This window comes from Dromiciops gliroides, chromosome 3, assembly GCF_019393635.1.
Source record: "Dromiciops gliroides isolate mDroGli1 chromosome 3, mDroGli1.pri, whole genome shotgun sequence".
Lineage (NCBI taxonomy): Eukaryota > Metazoa > Chordata > Mammalia > Microbiotheria > Microbiotheriidae > Dromiciops > Dromiciops gliroides.
The window spans coordinates 565,403,519-565,423,752 of NC_057863.1; the positions used below are offsets into that span (position 1 = coordinate 565,403,519).

The 20,234-nt window shown below is 38.4% G+C and overlaps 1 protein-coding gene across 1 annotated transcript in view; it reads left to right on the top strand.

Moving 5' to 3' along the window:
- The window catches only part of FOLH1B (folate hydrolase 1B), a 97,148-nt gene extending 86,987 nt beyond the window's left edge, over positions 1-10,161 (top strand). The window contains 9 exon segments of the mRNA XM_043997862.1: positions 261-297; positions 299-331; positions 333-353; positions 2,597-2,740; positions 2,742-2,840; positions 2,842-2,863; positions 3,451-3,535; positions 4,790-4,882; positions 6,796-10,161. Of these exon segments, the coding sequence (XP_043853797.1) occupies positions 261-297; positions 299-331; positions 333-353; positions 2,597-2,740; positions 2,742-2,840; positions 2,842-2,863; positions 3,451-3,535; positions 4,790-4,882; positions 6,796-6,985 (724 nt within the window). The 3' untranslated portion in view covers positions 6,986-10,161.
- The last annotated feature ends 10,073 nt before the right edge of the window (positions 10,162-20,234 follow it).

A 20,234-nucleotide genomic window follows, 5' to 3' on the forward strand; every position in this document is an offset into this window, starting at 1 on the left:
AGTTTTGAGTTCCAAATTCTAATCCCTCTCTCATTCCCTCCCTCCCTACCCTAACCCTCTCCCTGAGGTGATGAGCAATCAGTTATAGGTTATACATGTGCGATTATGTAAAACATTACCATATTAGTCATTTTACATAAAATTACTCAAGGAAACAAAGAAGAAAATGCAAAGTATCCATGCTTCAGTCTATGTTCATTCAATATTCTTGAAACTCTTAAAGAAATCTTTTTAATGTTTTATTTCTTACCTTTTTCAAGGATCAACAAACTGGGATCTGGCAATGATTTTGAAGTCTTTTTTTCATAGACTTGGCATTCCTTCAGGCAGGAGCTCGTTATACTAAAAACTGGGTAAGTTGGAATCCACCAATGACTTGAGTGCCTATCTGCCAATTCCACCACTTCACTTGGTAGACACTGCAGTCTACCAAGAAAGATAATTCCAAAAAACAATGTCCATAGGTGGGTTAAAAGAGCTTGGGAATATCTAGCCAGTTGTTGGTTGATATAAAAGTGTGATGACTGCCATAATAATTAAACAGTAAATGCTAAATCTTTTCCAAAGATTGCTTCTCCTGGTCCCTGCTCCAGGTTGGCCTACCTAAACTGTGTTATGTTGGTATCAGTGAACTAACTAAAGTATGCTATGTTTATCCAACACTTCACAAAATATTCATTTAGAATGCTTTTATTTTAGAGTAAAACCCCTTTACACCCACTTGATGATTTTATTTTGTACTTATGATGATAATCCATATGAAGAATGGTAGGATATAAGCTTTTTGAGGGGATAAACTATTTTGATTTTCTCTTTATATCCCCTTAGCCTAGGAAATACCTCCCACAGAGTAGATTTTTAGTATTTGTTGAATTGAATATCTAGTTGGCCTGAGCTTTAAGGGGCACAACCACTGTTATACTGAATGATTACTCAGAGAGGAAGCCACTAGAGAACAAAGTTAAAATAGGAAGATATTTTAGTTCTGTGATGTGATATTGGTGTTTCAGTGGAATCATAAACACCATGCAGAGGCTTTGTTTCATAATTTTAACTATATTGCCTATAACTATCACATGTGAAAGAAATCAAAGAATACTACCTTGCAGAAGAACGGTAGGTGACCAATAATTGGAAATATCAAAAAGGATATCTGCTCTTAGTGGGTTAGTAAATGATCTTGAAGGCTATTTATAATCCTGATAATTCATGATTCTATTGAAAAAACCATGTGGTAGGTAGTGACAGCACAGCACTATTACAGAGATAACATAGTACCATGGGAAAAGTACTGGATATGGAGACATGAGTTTTGCTGTTGAGTCATTTTCAGTCTTAGCTAACTCTTTGTGACCCCATTTGGTGTTTTCTTTAAAAGGTACTAGAATGGCTTGCCATTTCCTCCTCTAGCTTGTTTTACAAATGAAGAAACTGAAACAGACAAGGTTAAGTGACTTGCCCAGGGTCACACTGCTAGTAATGGTAATAGTTTAAATCTGAAACCAGATGAACTCAGGAAGAGTCTTCCCAACTCCATGCCCAGAACTCTATCCACTATAGACCTAGATGCCCTGGATTCACAAAAGTCCCTTCCTCTGACACTGGTAACCTGTATGATACCAGTCAACCTCTCTTACTCTGTTTCCTCATCTTTAACATAGAGATAATGCTTGTAATACAAACTTTACTGGGATGTTATGAGGCTCAGATAAATTAAGTGCATTCTAAAGTGCTACATAAATATCTGTGTCTATTATAGATGTCACCAACAGTTATTTCAAATGTGACTTATTAGCAGTAATGTAATCATCTTCCTAGCCACATAAATCTTAGAGGAGGGGATCTGGACAATTTAATTTAAACTGAGGAAATCAAGGCCAAAAGAGATTGTCATTTTTCCAACATTACACAGCTAGTTAAAGGAAGAATCACTTCTAAAACTGATTCTGCCAACCGCTTTGCTCAGTGTTTTCCATTAATAAGAAGTTATAAAATTTCAAGGATGAATGTTTTTGGGGGTTTTGTACTACATAACTTTAGAACTATTTGCTGCTCTTTACAAAAACAAAGCCCAATTATTCATTGTAGTTTCCTTTTAGTTTGTAGTCCAGTATTACACCAGCGAAAAATGTATTTGATGGTGGATTTGTGTTTTGGTTTGAGATCGATTATCATATTTTTTCAGTACTGTTGTCATAATCAATTCAATTTTAATTCAACAAAAATTTATTAAGCACCTAATGTAGGTGCAGAAAGCATTGTAGATACAAGGGCAAAAGTAAAACACTTCCCGGCTGCAAAGAGCCTACATTCAACTGGTAATTTTAACTAGGTTGTGGAGGAGCACTGAGGAGAGGTGTGGGTGGGGAAAGGAAAGGGATAATTGAAGATAACACTTTGAGAGAGGATATCAGATAAAACATTAGAAAACGAAGGTTTGAAAGAGGAGAGGCAAGGGAGGTTTTTTTCAGCAAATGGCCAAGAAATTTCATTAGAAATTAGTGGTACATTTCTTTTGCTTTTCAGCTCCAGATTAATTTATTATGTATTGTATTTCAAAGCAATGAGAATTGTATTTTTGTTTTTACATTTGTAGAAAACAGACAGATACAGCAGCTATCCAGTATATCACAGTGTCTATGAAACTTTTGAAATAGTGGAAAAATTTTATGACCCCACTTTTAAGAATCACCTCACAGTGGCTCAGGTCCGAGGAGGCATCCTTTTTGAACTGGCTGACTTCCATCGTTCTCCCTTTGGACTGTCAAGACTATGCAAAAGTTTTACAAAAATATGTTAACAGTATTAATGAACTGGCTCAGAAACACCCAGAAAAGCTGGCAAGCATACAATGTATCCTTTGGTATGTGATATGACAAAAACACTTTCTTTTGAATTTATGCTTGGTGTATTCTCCTTCATCATAGGATGTTAGAGCTAAAGCTCCAGAGGGACCATCAGCAACAATATCCATCGTACAAAGTCTGAGTAGGAAGTACTAAGCTTAGAGAATATAATTGTAACATTTCTTATGTAGCAGTCCTTTTTGTTCATTCTTCTTCTTCTTCTTCTTCTTCTTCTTCTTCTTCTTCTTCTTCTTCTTCTTCTTCTTCTTCTTCTTCTTTTAGTGAGGCAATTGGGGTTAAGCAACTTGTCCAGGGTCACACAGCTAGTAAGTGTTAAGTGTCTGAGGCCAGATTTGAACTCAGGTACTCCTGAATCCAGGGCCGGTGCTCTATCCACTGCGCCATCTAGCTGCCCCCTCATTATACTTCTTAACAGAAATATATCCTCCTTTTCAGTCATGGCTTTTTACTCAGGCCTATATTTTTATTCAGTCCCATAAACTCATGGAAGATGGAGACTGTATTTTTGTGATTCTCTCTATACAGCAGTTGCCAGAGTGTCATGAATATTAGACTTTAAATAATTCCATGGTCTTTATTCCAGACCCACTCTTCTCAGCAGTGAAGAATTTTACAGAAACAACTGATAACTTCAGCAAGAGACTGCAAGACTTAGACACAACAAGTGAGTATGGATGTGAACATATTCAAAGCATAGGTAATTGTGTGGAGTAGGATGTGAAGGTATTCTAAGCAGAGTTAAATAGGAGAGATCCAGTCTGGCACAGTGGGTATACACTGGCCTTAGTAAAGTCAGGGAGACTTCTGGGTGCAAATCACTTACCCTCTCAGTATTGCAAGCAACTAAAAATATAGGTCAATGAAATCAGTGGGACTTTGTACACAAGGCAAATAAGCAGGAATAGCCACCTATATTATTCAGATACCCAAATGGATCTGTGATCTCATAAATTCAAGATGTTCGTCCAATAATGTAAGGGTAATGCCGGCAAATGCTTAAAATTTACAGGAAAATAAATGTCCACACAGCTTACTTAAATCTTAATCTAAATTATTATCATTTTCCCACATCACTTTCTTAAAGTCTAGACAATCAACCAAATAATAATTCAAGCCCCACCTTTTTTTTAGCAATTGTCAATTTCCAAAATATAAATGCTCACACCAAGCTGGTTCTAGCATGCCACAGCATCTTTGCCTGTCCTATCCCTTCTGATTCTTGTCCTAGTTCTTCCAAAAGTTTGCAATAGGGGTTTCCCCACAACGTGCTAAAGACCTTCTTCTCTTTCTCCCAAACTTTAAGAGTATACCTGCAGTTTGACTGGCCCACACTTTCTCACTGCTGCCATTCTAACTCCCTTTCCCATTTTCTTCCCATTAATATTCTGTATCCTTTGGAAAAATTTCAGGCCACTTTTTGAGTGGATAAAGACTTCCTCATCCTGTGACTCTAACCTTGCCCACATCATTTAAACCTGTCTCTGCTCATTTCTTTCTCTGTAAATGAAGGGATTTGATTTGATGATCTCCAGAATTTCTTGCTGTCTAAACCCTATGATCCTGTTCTTTAAATTCAGGAAATATGTGGTTTTCAGTTTTTGGTGCTGGATATAAAAATCATCTATGGTTTGCTGGCCTAATTGATTAATCTTTTCAGACCTCTACAGCATCAGATGACAGACAAAATGTCTATTTCTGTGTCCTCAGAGTTCTTCTGGTTTTGAAATTTTTGCTAGAACCTAAATTCTGCTTACATTGACCTTTAAGAACTGAGAGTTACTTGTTTACCATGATAAGACATGGGAGGAAGAAGAGCTATATTTTAGAAGCTATTTTTTTTGTTTCTATTGTGAACGTGCAGACACCTGGTTCAAAATGTCCATTTTCAAATATGTTGACTTATGTTTCCTTACCTTTTTTAGCCCAGTTTCAGTGAGAATTATCAATGACCAGCTAATGCTTCTAGAAAGAGCTTTTATTGATCCTCTTGGACTGCCTGGAAGCCCATTCTATAGGTAAGGAGAAAAATAAATCTACTACAACTTATATGTTATTTTTTTTTCATGTCAGCCTTTGGAAAAAGTTTCAGAAGGTAATGTCTGTGAATGAAATTAAATCACAATTCTTTCTAATGATTCCTAACACATTTTTTTCTGGTGATTATCAGGCATCAGGGTGATGCCATTACTTGCAGTGAATTGGATTTAAGTGAGGGAGGCCTATTCAATGTCACCAACCTCACTCTCTCCTTCAGAGGCATCTGTATCCAGTGGCAAGATATATTGTAGGATGACTGTAGATAACCCTGGATGTTGAACACAGTTGGGTTTAAGTGACTTGCCCAGGGTCTCACAGCTAGTAACTGTCTGACTTGAGATTGGAACTCAGATTCTCCTGACCCCAGGGATAGCTAGCTGTCCCTGGAACATTGTATGCTAGACTTCAGGGAAACATAGACTTTATCTGATAAGGAAAAATTACAGAAACACAAATACATAAAGGAATTAGAGAAGTGGCAAACATAGTCCCATATAAGGTCTGAGAGGGAAGATTGTTATGAACTGGGAGAAATCAGGGAAGGCTTCTTGGAGGATTTGATATGATGCTGGCTTCAAATATTTTAAGATCTGCTGAGTAAGAAAGAGATGAGACTTCTTTTTTGACTGGAAGGGGCAGAACTGTGAACTCTGCATTGAGGTATTCAAAAGAGTAATGGACTATTTAAGAAAAAGTGAGTTTCCTGTCCACTGTAGGCCTTTAAGCAGTGGCTGAGTAGTCATTTATGGGGATGTTGGTAGAACTGAAGGAAAGAATTGGACTAGATAGCCTCTGAGGTCTCTTCTCATTTCTGAGATTGAAAGGTTCTATAATGTGTCATTTGCTTCAAGTGATTAGGGAATCAATAAAACTCAGTTGTTTAGCATTTACTAAGTAGCTACTATGTGTCCCCATTGTGCTAAGTGTGAGAGATACAAAAGAAAGGAAAAACAAAATAAAACTAAGACATCCTGTCCTCAAGAAGCTTAGAATCTAATATGGTGACAAAATGCAAACAGCTATGTTCAAATAAGAAACATATGGAGGGAAAGAGAAGAGGGGAGATGAGGAGAGATAGGGAGGGACAGAGAGGGACAGAGAGACTATATATCTATAAAATTATGAACCAGATAAATTGATGTAAGAGAAAAATTGTCTCTATTCCCCAAACTGCAATCCTTAGCCTGTACAACTCTCTCATCTATACAAGCTGTTGGTCACAAACAGGAGTTACTGAGGACCAGTGAAGAGGTGGTTTATCCAAATCACTCTCCACTACTTCATCATAGGATTTAAGGCTGTAGTGGACATTAGGGATCAATTTAATCTAATTTCTTCAGATGATAGAACACACTCAGAGAGATAAGGCAAGTCACTTAGAGTAACACAAGGAGCAGAAATTCTAACTATAATTCAGACCCGTGTTCTGTAAGATGCAGCAATGAATAGAGAGCTAGAGTTACAATCAGCAAGAAGTGAGTTCAAATCCTGATTCAGACATGTGGGCAAGTCATTTTGTACTTATCAGCCTCAGTTTCCTCATCTGTACAATGAAAAGATTGGACTCAATCACCTCTGAGATCCATTCTAGTTCTAACTCTACCCCATGCTGTGTCCACTTTAACACACTACTTAAAAATCACTTCATAGAAGTGATCCCTTGGAAAGGGATGTTGTAAGTAGCCTAAAGTTCAACACATTCAAATATATAGCTCAAAGCCCACAGTCTCCTAGCATGATAATACAACACAATCATCTTCTAAGGGAACTGGAATTCCCCTCTCACCCCAACCAAAGAATAATGAGCACTGTTGCCAGAATGTTCATTTCCAAATGAGAGTTTGTAAATGTTTCTTGAACAGATATTCATAAAATTGTATTGTACCAACAGGCACATCATCTTTGCTCCAAGCAGTCATAACAAGTATGCTGGAGAGGCATTCCCAGGAATTTATGATGCTCTCTTTGATATTGAAAACAGAGAAGATCCTTCAAAGGCCTGGGCGGAAGTCAAGAAGCAGATTTCTATTGCAGCCTTCACAGTGCAAGCTGCAGCAGGCTCTCTGAAGGAAGTCGCATGATAGCCAGAGCAAGGGATAGCATGTGAAAGCTGAGCATCTTTCAGAAATTTCCCAATAGCAAAATGGATGCTCCCACATTGGGGAGTACCTCAGCAAACTGATACTGGCATGTAAATGAATATTATTGTGCCATAAGAAGTGATGGAATGAAGAATTCAGTGAACCAAGGGAAGATCTATATGAACTGATGCAGAGTAGAGCAAGAAATACAAGAAGAACAGTAACCTACAATGATTGTAATAATTTAAATGATAAGAATACTAAATGACAACCAAACTCTGAGTCATTAAAATGAGCATTCTTGGTTCCAAAGAATAGGTAATGAAACATACCTTTCTCCTGGCAGGTAGGAAAACAGGAGGAAAGTATAGGAGTAGAACACTGAATACACTCCAAATGCAATTACTAAACTGGTTGTTTTTACTTAATTATTTTCTTTAAGAGGAAGGTTGAATAATGGATGACAAAGGAGAAGCAGGGGAGCTTATAACAAGAATGATGGTCATGTAAAAGTACAAAAGGTATCCATAACTTTTCTCAAAGAGGAGGGTTCAATAAAGGGTGGCAGAAGAAAGGCAAGGGAGCTTATATCTGAAAAAGATAGTCATGCAAAAAAACAAACAAACAAAAGGTATCAATAAAACTAACTTTTTTTAATAGGTGCTATAGTTTATTGTAGAGTGAATTCATTTCTGTGAGGAACTCAGTTGAACCATTATCAATAGTCTCCCATTCCAAGGATCTCAAAACATATATGTAATATATGTTTATCCCATTATTGTTTAAGAGCATTTGAAAATCTCAATTTTAAGATACAATTTGGAGGAACATTCAGAAAACAGACAACTTTTAGTTGGCACAGAATGTTGTAAATCACATTCTCTGATCAATAAAAAATAATTAGAAAATAATAATTAGAATACAAAGATACATGTAAAGAGTTTGGCATAATAGAGGAAGGTCCAGCTTTGGAATTAGAAGACCTTCTGATGCATAACCTCTTAATTCCCTGGGCAACTTTCTCACCTAAAAATTACAGAAAGTTGCTCATATGCATCTGGGGAAGAAATAGTCCACACATACCAGGAGTTCCTTCCAATGATAATATCACAACTCCTGACTCTTTTTCTCTTCCTTCCTCTTCTCGCTTCCCAAGATACACATAATACTAATACTATGCTGTTGTGGTAGAGAGTGTGCTGAATTGAGAGCAAGGAAACCTAGACTTTAGTCTTAAGGTCTGCCAGGAACTAACTCTGTGGCCTTGGGTAACTGATTTATCTTCCTTAGGCCTCAGTTTCCTCCTTTGGAAAATGATCTGTAAGGTCCCTGTGAGCTTATCATCCACTAAAGCCTCCCATTATTTTAGAGGAAGTGTTGTCTGGCTATGTTTCCTCCAACTTGTAATTGTGATCTTTCTTCATTTCTCTAGCTAGGCTGGTCCTCTTAGGGACACACCTACAGCTCACCAGTCAACCTGTCCATAACTCTTTTCCTTGCATGATAAGACTTGCAAAAGTATGTGTTTCAGCTACTATAACTTTCAAGAAACCCTTCTACCTGTATCAAAAGATGACTTTAGTGAGAGGTAGTTCAATGCTTCAAAAGAATTCTGGATTTGAAGTCATGAAAGGCTCTTTGGCCCCTGCCATTTCCTAGCTATGTGACCATTGGCAAGTTCACGTGAACTCTCTAAACCTCAGTTTCCTCATCTCTAAATGGACATAATACCTGCAGTGCCTACCTCACAGGGTTGTCTGGAGGCTAAAATATGATAATGTATATAAAGTGCTTATACCCTTTAAGTGCTAATATAAATATCGATTATTATCATCATTTTTCTTCATATATATATATTTTTAGTGAGGCAATTGGGGTTAAGTGACTTGCCCATGGTCACACAGCTAGTTAAGTGTCAAGTGTCTGAGGCCGGATTTGAACTCAGGTACTCCTGACTCCAGGGCCGGTGCTCTATCCACTGCACCATCTAGCTGCCCCATTTTTCTTCTTATATTACTCAGAAGATAATTTCTTTTCTATCAGCATCTCAAGTGTAGGAAGTATCCTTCCTGAATCCACAACTCTTGTGGCTATCCTAACTCAACATACTTCCTTACTTCCCCTGCAGTCCAAATTCATTCATCTTAATTCAAATTCATACTACATGCCTGATGACAATTATTCTTCTATGACACCACTCTCATCCTTGAATTCTGGAACAACAGAATAATATATTTTTTATTAGGTATCAAATCCAAACTGTCATCATTGGGCCTGAGCAGCATCTGCTCAAGACTTCTTTGGGTAGATTGTGAAACTACTGGCTGAACTGCAACTGAGCCTTATAAATGACTACTGAAACACAGTAATAGGTCCTTGCTCGGGGTAGTCCTTTGGTGCTATTGTCAGAATGTTGTGCTAAAAGGACCTTGGGTTAGACCTCTTGCTGCAGTTCTTATGGCCTTTAAGTCCCATTACCAAACAGCACCACTCTCTAGGTTAGTATAGTGAACACAATGCTAGACTTGAAATTAGGAAGACCTAAGGTCAAATCCTGACACATTTCTTAGTGGTGTGGTACTAGTCAAATCACTTTACCCTGTTAGTGTTTCAGTCTACTCATCCGTACAATAGAAAAAATAGTAGCACCTTCCTGGAGTTGTTGTGAGATGTAGCAAGATGATATATGTATAGTGTTTAAAGTGCTATGTAAATCGTGAGCTATTGTCACTACCTTTTTTTTGTCATGCCGTGTAATAAAATCGGATTAAAATTGGGTTCAAAACTTATTGGGAAAAGTGCTGTCTATAAAAGAGATAAGACATTTCTAGAAAACAACCCCAGAAAATTTGGTATCCGAGGCAATTTTCTAACTGAAGACTGGTGCCAATAACACCAGATGAAGGGGGTGGAAGGATATCAGAACAGTCATTCTTAGTTTAACCTTGGGGCTCCCTGTTTCTTCTAGGCTCACTTCAGGGAGTTGTGGCCAAGTTTGCTGGATTGTACACTTGGTTACAGACAGGAAGGTGTGTGTGAGAGTGTGGGTATGTTCGTGTGTTGGGGAAGAAATCACAGGTTCAGCACAAGGTGATTTGAATAATCTCATTGAAGTGTTTAAAGAAAGAGAGAATTAGGGAACAGTTAGAATGAATACCTTAGTCCTTAGACCACTGGCAAGTGATGTTTTGGGAAGGACCATCCTACTGATGTTAGAAGATAGAAGACCAATAGGGAGCATCCCAATCCTTAACATCAATTATAGGACAGCAGTTCTAAAAAGAATCAGACAGACCAGCAATGCTTCTTTACTTATAACTCACATAAGGGAAGGCCCAAAACCTAAAGTGAAATGCTGAGGAGCAGGAACATTGGAGAGGAAAAGCAAAGAGGGAAGGATACAAGATTTATTGCTAGAACTTGGAGGAGGATGATGTTCAGGTAACTCGTAAGAGGAGGAAAAGACTTCCCAACAGCTCCAAGTTCCCTTTCATTCCTACTACTAAACTGCCAAAGTCCTGACTTTCAACCACTTTCAAGAGGATAGCTCAGAAGAGGCAGCACTAGATCCTACTTTCTACTGGGCACGAGCAAATTCTTCCTCAGATAAGTCTGGTTGGTCTCTCATCTCTGATAATAAAGGATGGAAGATTGACTAGGTACTGGCTGATTCAAGAAGCCCTGGTTGTACCAAATAGTCAAGACAAGAATAGAACAGGAAAGTTTTTTAGATATATTATGAAGATGGAGCCCCATATCCAGAGAACAAGGAATGAGCCATATTAGGTTTAGAAAGGACTGTTGTCTTTCATTTTGTCATATTTTGTTCTATTTTGACCTCACACAGGGGTTTGGTTGGCCTAAAGATGGGTTGTCATGAAATTAGAGCAGAGGCTTTGTTACTCTGTAGAAAACAACAAAGAGATCCTGTTTCAAACTGTGTGCTATAGTCTAGGCTATAGAAATGAGAAGTACATCAAGGAGTTGTTACACTAGAACTCTGAAGGCTCATGACCCTACACTTTTCCAGCAGAGGGCAAAAGTCAAAAGAGAAGAATTAGCATGCCAGGGATTCTTAATCATTTTTGTATCACTAATACCTTGGACTGTCTAGTGAAATGTATAGACCCTTCTCAGAATTGTTTTTAAGTGTAAAAAATACATAGGATTATGAATGAAACACCTTATAATGAAATGTAGTTACCTCTCTCTCTCTCTCTCTCTCTCTCTCTATATATATATATATATATAGTATATGTATATATATATATATATATATACATACATACACATTAAGACCCCATACTACTACTGAGAACTGCTGACACATAGGGAACTGGAACAGAAAGAAAGCAATAAGGAATCACCATCTAAGTTTACTTCCTGCAAAAAGCAGTAAGGATGAGAGATGCAAATTAAAACAACTCTGAGGTATGACCTGACACCTATTAGATTGGCTAATATGACAAAAAAGGAAAATAATAAATGTTGGAGAAGCTGTGGGAAAATTGGAACACTAATGCATTGTTGGTGGAGCTGTGAACTGATCCAGCCATTCTGGAGAGCAATCTGGAATACCACTTTTGGGTCTTTTCCCCAAAGAGATAATAAAAAAGGGAAAAGGACCCACATGTACAAAAATATTTATAGCTGCTCTTTTTGTGGTGGCAAGAAATTGGAAATTGAGGGGTTGCCCATCAATTGGGGAATGGCTGAACAAGTTGTGGTATATGAATGTAATGGAATTCTATTGTGCTGTAAGAAACGATGAGCAGGAGGAGTTCAGAGAAACCTGGAAGGACTTGCATGAACTGATGATGAGTGAGATGAGCAGAACCAGAAGAACATTTTACAAAGTATCATTAACATTGTGTGTTGATCAACTGTGATGGACTAGATTCTTCTCACCAATGCAATGGTACAGGAGAGTTCCAGGGGACTCATGATGGGAAGGGATATCCAAATCCAGGAAAAAAAAAAGAACTGTGGATTATGGATGCTGATTGAACAATACAATTTCTTTTGTTTTGGGGGCTGTTGTTTTTCTATTTTGAGGTTTTTCCTTATTGCTCTGATTCTTCTCTTATAACATGACTAATACAGAAATATGTTTAATGTTTATATATATATATATTTTTATATATATATATATATATATATAAAACCTATATCTGATTACCTGCTGGCTAGGGAGGGGGGAGGGAGGGAAGGGAGGGAGAAAAATTTGAAATTGGAAATCTTATGTAAACAAATGTTGAAAGCTATCTTTACATGTAACTGGAAAAAAATAAAGTACTTTTATCAGAAAAAAGAGCAGTAAGGATATCACAGTGAAAAGAGTAGCACAGAAGAGAGCCAACAACTGAGATGACTATGAGAATTCCAGTTATGGAAAGTCCAGTCAGCCAATCAACAAGTGTTTATTAAACATTTACTATGTGCCAAGTAGATAGTGTTGAATATTAAATATAGTTTTTATACCTATCCTCCTACAACATCAGAAACAGGTCAGAGACATCAATAATATCACCTGCAATTTGTTCACCCAGATCAGAGAAGTCTATTTCTGCCTCTCTTACCAGAAGTAGGTACCTCATAGAAACCAGATCAGAGAATGGATAGGAAAAACATAATGTCAAATTAATATTTTGTCCTTAAAAGAAATATATAGTGGCAGCTAGATGGTGCAGTGAATAGAGCACTGGCCCTGGATTCAGGAGGACTTGAGTTCAAATCCGGCCTCAGACACTTAACACTTACTGGCTGTGTGGCCCTGGGCAAGTCATTTAACCCCAATTGCCCTGAAAAAAAAAAGAAATATATAACACATGATCATGTGGAGACTCCCCTCCTAAGAAGAGAGCTGAGACTCCCCATTTCTGAGGGTATATATGGTTGTTGTTTTTTGTCCACTGATTACAAGGCATTGTCAGTTTCAATGCTAAGATACAGAAGGAAAGGCAGTTTAACAATTTCAGTTATAACAATTATGGAGGAAATACTGAAACATCATGATAAGATTACAGGATTCAAAAAAGTGGGGGTTGGCTAGGATGAGGACCCCCAGATATTACTATAAGATAGGGACTTACTATCCTGAGTGAAAAGAAGTCACTAGGTAGGGTCTTTTATCTGCTAGCTATCTGAACTCAGTTTGGAGTTCAGTTGAAGGGCATTTTGCTCCTATTAATCCTATTAATCCAGGGTTTCATAAAAATACTTTTGGATAATAAGGTACCTCCATCAAATCCAGGTGATCCATATATTCATATTAACAATAGTAAATACTTAAAAATACTTATTAAGCTTTAGAGATACAAAGAAAGAAAAAAAAACAATCCCTGTCCCCCAAGAAGCTCAGAATCTAAGGGGAGAGAAAAGACTGACAACATACATATGGGATAAATTGGAGGTAATTTCAGAGAGAGGGTACTAGGAGTGAAAGTGAGAGGGGAATAGGAAAGGCTTCTTGCATAAAGTAAGATTAGCACTGAATCTTCAAAGAGGCCAAAAGATTAAGGTCAGGAGGTGAGAACTACCCTGATGCAGGGGCCAGCCACTGAAAATGTAAACAAGTCTGGAAGTGTATTGAGTATGTTCAAGAATAGCTAGAAGCTAGAAAAGTAGGAAGAGGTCAAGTGTTGTTCAAGGACTTTCATAGGAAAATAGAGTATATTGTGATTGTTCCTTGTGATAATATCACATGTGATGGCAAAATCATCATTCTTTTCCCTAGGAAACTGCTAGACTATGAAGATAGGAGTTTCTACTTATCTGCAAAGGACCCCAGCTATACAAGCATAATTCCAGCCTGGCACAGACTGACTGGCACCTGTCTTCCCTCTCCCAAGGACACACAAGGAGTTCAGTTTGGGGGGGGGGTGGCACGCAAAAACAAATTATGTCAGTTCAGAGGGAAGTTCTTCCTTGACACATTCAGGCCCTCCTGCATGCTCTGGGTCCAGTGTTTCTGGAAAATATGATAACTCAAAAGGACAAGTTCAGGGCACCCCTTAAAGGCTCCTGCCCTTAACTTACAGCCTTTATCCATTCCCTTTCAAGCATTTTTGCTGCTTAGGTAATCTACTGCTCTTATTTTCTTTCTTATTTGGGAGGGGGGCATTTTTTTCTTTCTAAAATTTGTGTAATATGGTCCTTTCACTTCAGTTAGAAATCTTTTAAAAAAACATTTTTGCAACAAATATTTAGTTTTTCCAGTTACGTGTAAGGATAGTTTTCAACATTCATTTTCATAAGATTTAGAGTTCCAAATTTTTCTCCCTCCCTCCCCCCTCCACAAGACAGCAACCAATCTGATATAGGTTTTTATATGTACAATCCACAAGTGCTTTTGTTATCTGTTATTTTTCTGGAGGCAGATAGTATGTTTCAACATTAGTCCCTTGGAATTGTCTTGGATCATTGTATTGCTGAGAGTAGGTAAGTCATTTAGAATTGTTCATCAAACAATACTCCTGTCACTATGCACAATGTGCTCCCAGTTCTGCTCACTTCACTATACATCAGTTTATATGAGTCTTTCGAGGTTTTTCTGGGATCATCCTATTTGTCATTTCCTATAGCACAATACCATCCCACTACAATCATATACCACAGCTTCTTCAGTCATTGCTCAATTGATGGACATTACCTTGATTACCAATTCTTAGCCACCACCACAAAGAGTTGCTGTAAATATTTTTGTACAATTTTCCCCCTTTTCTCGTTTTAATGGTTACTATTGTTAACTCCTTCTATCCGATTCCCTTCCCCATGATATTTACTCTATTATCTATCTTCTTTGACCTTATCCCTCTTCAAAAGGGATTTGTTTCTGTCTGTCCCCTCACACAATCTGCCCTCCTTTCTTTTGCCCCTCTCTCTTTATCCCCTTCCTCTCCTATTTTCCTGCAGGGTTAGATAGATTACTCCACCCATTTGAGTGTGTATGTTATTCCCTCCTTGAGCCAATTCTGATGAGACTGAGGTCTTTGAGCCAGTTCTGATGAGTGTTAGGATCATTTACTGCAAAGATTAAATAGAATACTCCATCCACTTGTGTGTGTGTGTGTGTGTGTGTGTGTGTGTGTTAATCCCTCCTTGAGGCAGCTATGATGAGATTAAGGTCTTTAAGCCTATTCTGATGAGTGTAAAATTGATTTACTGCCCTGCTCCTCCCAAATCTCTTCCCCCACTCCATAAGCCCTTTCCTGTTTCTTTCATATGCCATATCCCACACTACTCCTGCACTTCCCCCTCCCCCAGTGCATTCCCCTCACCCCTCAATTTAACCCTAAAGATGTCCTCATGGGGCAGCTAGGTGACAGAGTGGACAAAGCATCCCCTCTGGACCCAGGGGGATCCCAGCCAAAACTCAACCTCAGACACAAGACAGCCACCCACTGCACAACCCCAGGTATGTACTCCAACTTCAATTTTTTTATGATTCTCTAGGGTCTTGTATTTGAAATTCAAATTTGCCATATTGTTCAGGTCTTTTCATCACAAATACCTAAAAATCCTCTTTTTCATGGAATTCCCATTTTTCTTCCTCTGAAAGATTATGACCAGTTTTGCTGGATACATGATTCTTGGTTATAATCCCAATTCCTTTGCCCTCTGGAATATCCTATTCCAGTCATTTAACATAGAAGCTGTTAGATCTTGTGCTATCCTGACTGAGGCTCCACAGTACTTGAATTCTTTTTGATGCTTGCAATATTTTCTCCTTGACCTGAGAGCTTTGGAATTTGGCTATAATATTCCTGGGAGTTTTCCTTTTGGGATCACTTTCTGGAGGTGATTGGTAGAATCTTCCAATTTCTATTTTTACCTTCTGCTTCTAGAATATCAGGGCAGTTTTCCCTGACAATTTCTTGGAAGGTGATGTCTAAGCTCTTTTTTTTCATCGTGGTTTTCAGGTAGACTAATACTTTTCAAACTATCTCTCCTGGACTTCTTTTCCAGGTCAGCAGTTTTTCCAAGGAGATATTTCACTTTCCCCTCTGTTTTTTTATTTATTTGGATTTGCTTTGTTGTGTCTTGTTTTCTCATAAAGTAACTAGCTTCCATTTGTTCAATCCTAATTCTTAGGCAATTATTTTCATCAGAAAGCTTTTGTACCTCCTTTTCCGTTTAGCCAATTTGGCTTTTCAAGCTGTTGAATTTTTTCTTATGTCATTCCTGCATCACCATCAATTCTCTTTCCACTTTTTCCTCTACCTCTCTAACTTTATCTTCAAAGTCCTTTTTGAGTGCCTCTATGGCCTGAGACCAATTTATATTTTTATTAGAAGCTTTAGATATAGGGTCCCTGATGTCGACATCTTACTCTGTGGGTGCACCTCTAATCTTCCATGTCACTAAAGAAACTTTCTATGGTCCTCACCTTTCTCTGTCTGCTCATCTTGCCTTTCTTTTACTTGACTTTCAGCTCCTTAAAGTAGGGAACTGTTTCCAGGCTGCACTGTCCCATGCTTCAGGGGGTCCCAGGTGGTATGATTAAAGGAAGGGCAGGTTCTTCACTAACCTGGCCTGTTCCCTGGTCGATAGATGACCCCAGGACAGCCTTTTAATCAACCAGCTTTGTATGTTGTAGTTGTCAGCCCTAACAAGCCTGTGCCCCTCCCACACCTGGGTCACTGCTACTCAAGCCTACCTCCTGGTTTGCAGCAGGGGTGAAAAACCCAAGTTCTGCCTCAGCACCAGCATAGACCCCTGTAATCTCCCCCCTGCCAAGGGCTCAGCACAGTCTGGCAAGACTGTGAGCTTAGTTCCAGATGACACTGGTACTGCAGCAGATTCAGAGGCTCTGGGGGTCTCTTTCTTTGCCAAGGCCTTCCTGGGACTGGATCTATGTCAGCGTGACTGTGGGGTTGGGCTCTACTCCTGTCTCAGTAGAGCAGCTCCCTCCTTCTGACCTTTCAAGCTGTCCTTGGTTGGAAGATGATTTAAACACATTCTTCTGTGGGTTTGTCTGCTCCAGGAATTGTCCTATGGCATTATTTGGATGTTTTTCTGGAGTGATTGTGTTATGAATTTGAGAGCTCACTCTAGAAATCTTTAGATGGCCTAATAATCTTTTTAAATTTCTGGTTTCCCCAATTCAGATAGTTGTTCTAAGGGAATCTCTTTTTCTATTCTGTTTTTGCTATCAGTGCCCATTACATTGAAAACAAAATTTCTTAAGTGTGATCTAAGTCTAAATCTTTCAGTTTAATTTCCAACTAAGTCTTTTGAATGGTCAATAATCTCTCTTGGTTTAGTGCATGTTGGAGACTGTTAACTAATCCTGCTTAAGACTTGGGTGGTATGCCCTTTGGGATGTTTAAAATCTAATGTGTGGGGGGGGGGCAGCTAGGTGGCACAGTGGATAGAGCACCAGCCCTGGAGTCCAGAGGACCTGAGTTCAAATCTGGCCTCAGCAACTTAACATTAACTAGCTGTGTGACAACGGACAAGTCACTTAACCCGAATTGCCTCGCCAAAAAAAAACAATCTAATGTGTGTGTCCTTATCTGCCCCCCTCCTCGCCCAGTGTGGGGGGAGAATTAGCTAAGGTTTACTCTTAAATTCAGCAACAGTTGAGACTTTTAAGCATTTATTAAAGCATATTAGGTGTTAGCAAAGAGAGAGAGAGAAAACAGCCTTCACCTAGCTATCCAAGAGAGTGAATTGGAGCAAGTTAGGTAACCTGGCTACCTTCCTCTTTTTTCTGCCACCACCATCTCCTTTCCAAACCAAAAAGACAGTTTCCCCATTTGTCAGAGTGGAAGCTTCCTTCAAGACCAGAAGAGGGGTAGTCCCCACACACAGCTCCTAGCTAATTGGCTTTTAGCATTGATTGACATGACTCACAGGTGGTTCTATGAATAGAGGCAACTTCCAGAAGCCAGGCAACTTCCAGGATGCTAGTCACATGGTTCTATTCAGGGGGCAGTGCCCTGGTTCTCACAATATCTTTATCAGCAGGGGGTGGCACCCTAGTCCTCACATTGCCCCCTGTGCTTCATGAAGAAACATCACTTCCTTGCATGAAGTAATAACATTACAGATAATTATGACTAACAAAGTAAAGGGGATGAAAATAGAGAAAAGAAATTGAGTGATGCATTAACAGAAGCTGAAGGGGGCATTCCCCTTTACCTGGTGGGCATTACAAACAGAGAAAAACTAAAGGGGCATTCCCCATTAGTTAGTGGACATTATAAACAGTGTATACAATGGGGAAAGGAAAACAGGAAAATGTCCATTTAAGTCTTTGGAAGTGTTTTCTCAGATGATTTTTGGATGTCCTCGGGTGTGGTTGTGGAATGAAAGTCTTTCAGGTGTGGATTCTGATGATCAATTAACAAGTCTCAGCTGTAGAATTTCTGGTGTGATTATAAAGTCTCTCAGGTGTTTCAGATACTGGTAGTCAGCTGGAAAGTTTCCTATAAAATTGATCTCTTTTTTGCTTGTTTGTTTGTTTCAAATGGCAGTCTCTCAGTCTTTATTTCCTCTAGAGTGCTGGGGCTAAAATGGTTTATGTTCACATAATTTGCTCACATTCTTTCCATAGTTTTGAGTAAGGTTCCCTCTGTTAGCCTGGATTATTGAATAAACATTAAGTCACAAAAATAAACCCAGAAATTAAATCAATATCAAAATTCATTTTTGTTATGTCTTCTCCCCCCCCTTACTAAGATTATTATGCAATGCTTCCTTATTATAATTTTGGATTGATTTAGAACATGGGGAGAATTTCCCCTTATATTTAGCTGTAATATAGCAAAAGGCATGGGGCAGCTAGGTGACACAGTGAATGAAGCACTGATCCTGAAGTTGGGAGCAACTGAGTTCAAATATCATCTCAGACACTTACTAGCTGTGTGATCCTGGGCAAGTCACTTAATTCCAAATACCTTAAATATCTGGGACAATCTCCACTTGTCCTGATGTATATTTTGCTACTGGATCCAGATGGTTCTGGAGAAGAGAATGAGGTTGGTGACCTTGCACAACCCTCCCTTACTTAAATCCAATTCACTGCAAGTCATGGCATCACCTCCTGATGTCATGGTCCTATTCAAGAATGAAGGACAAACATACATATACATACATATGTGTATATGCATATATTCACACTTATACCCATACCCATAACCATAGCCATACCTATACATATTCAGCAAAAGTCAAAGTGTTATAGGTAGAATGTTAGCCTCAGAGCCTAGAATTCTTGAGTTCCAGTCTGTTCTCTGATACACTGATTTGGTTATCCTGGGTAACTTACCTAAACTTCCAGATACTCATAGTAAATCTTTTTCTTTTTTTTTTCTTTGAATAGAATTTTATTTTCCAAAATATATGTAAAAACAAATTTTAACATCAATTTTTTAAAACTTTGTGTTCCAACTTCTCTTCCTCGCTCCATTCCCACCCTCCACCCACAAGAACTCGAGCAATTCAAAATAACTTATACATGAGTAGTCATGGGAAAATTCCCATATTAGGTGAGAGAAAACAGTAAAAAAACAAAACAAAACAAAACTTCAGATTAAGGGATTGTCAAAAAGGAAAAGAAAAAAATTTAAATGTGTTTCTATCTGTTCCAAGTGGGCTCATGGAGGGAATAACATCCATACCCAATTGGGAGGAGTAATCTATTTAACCCTGAAGGAAAGGAGAAGGGGAGGAGGATAGGATGAAAAAAGGGAGTGCAGATCAGGGGAGAGGATAGTCAGAAGTAAAACACCTTTGAGGAGGAATAGGTAAAAAGAAGATAGAGTAAATGTCATGGGAAGGGAGTGGGATGGAGGGAAATAGTTATGATGATAGATTATAATGGCAAAACATATGGTACATACTTTGCTGGGCTTTTGTGAAGAAAATTCTCTGTCAAGCTTAAGGTATTATATACAGTTATGATGAATAGGATACTATCAGAAAAACCTGGAAAGACTTACATGAACTGAAGCAGAGTGAAATGTTCTGTAAGCAAAATAACAGAAATAGTGGGGGATGACCTGCTGGGAAGCATGTGGTTATTTTCAGCAAGGCAATGATCCAATATAACCCTGAAGGACTTATGAAGATTGCAGCCCATCTGCAGAGAAAGAACTGATAGTATCTGAATACAAAATTGATCTTAACACAACTTTAAATAGCTTTGCCAATAATCAAATCGAACAATGAGACTTCTCTAAAACATGTCTAAGGAAATTCAGAATCTCTTAGAAATTTTTAAATTATTGTCCAGTTGTTATAC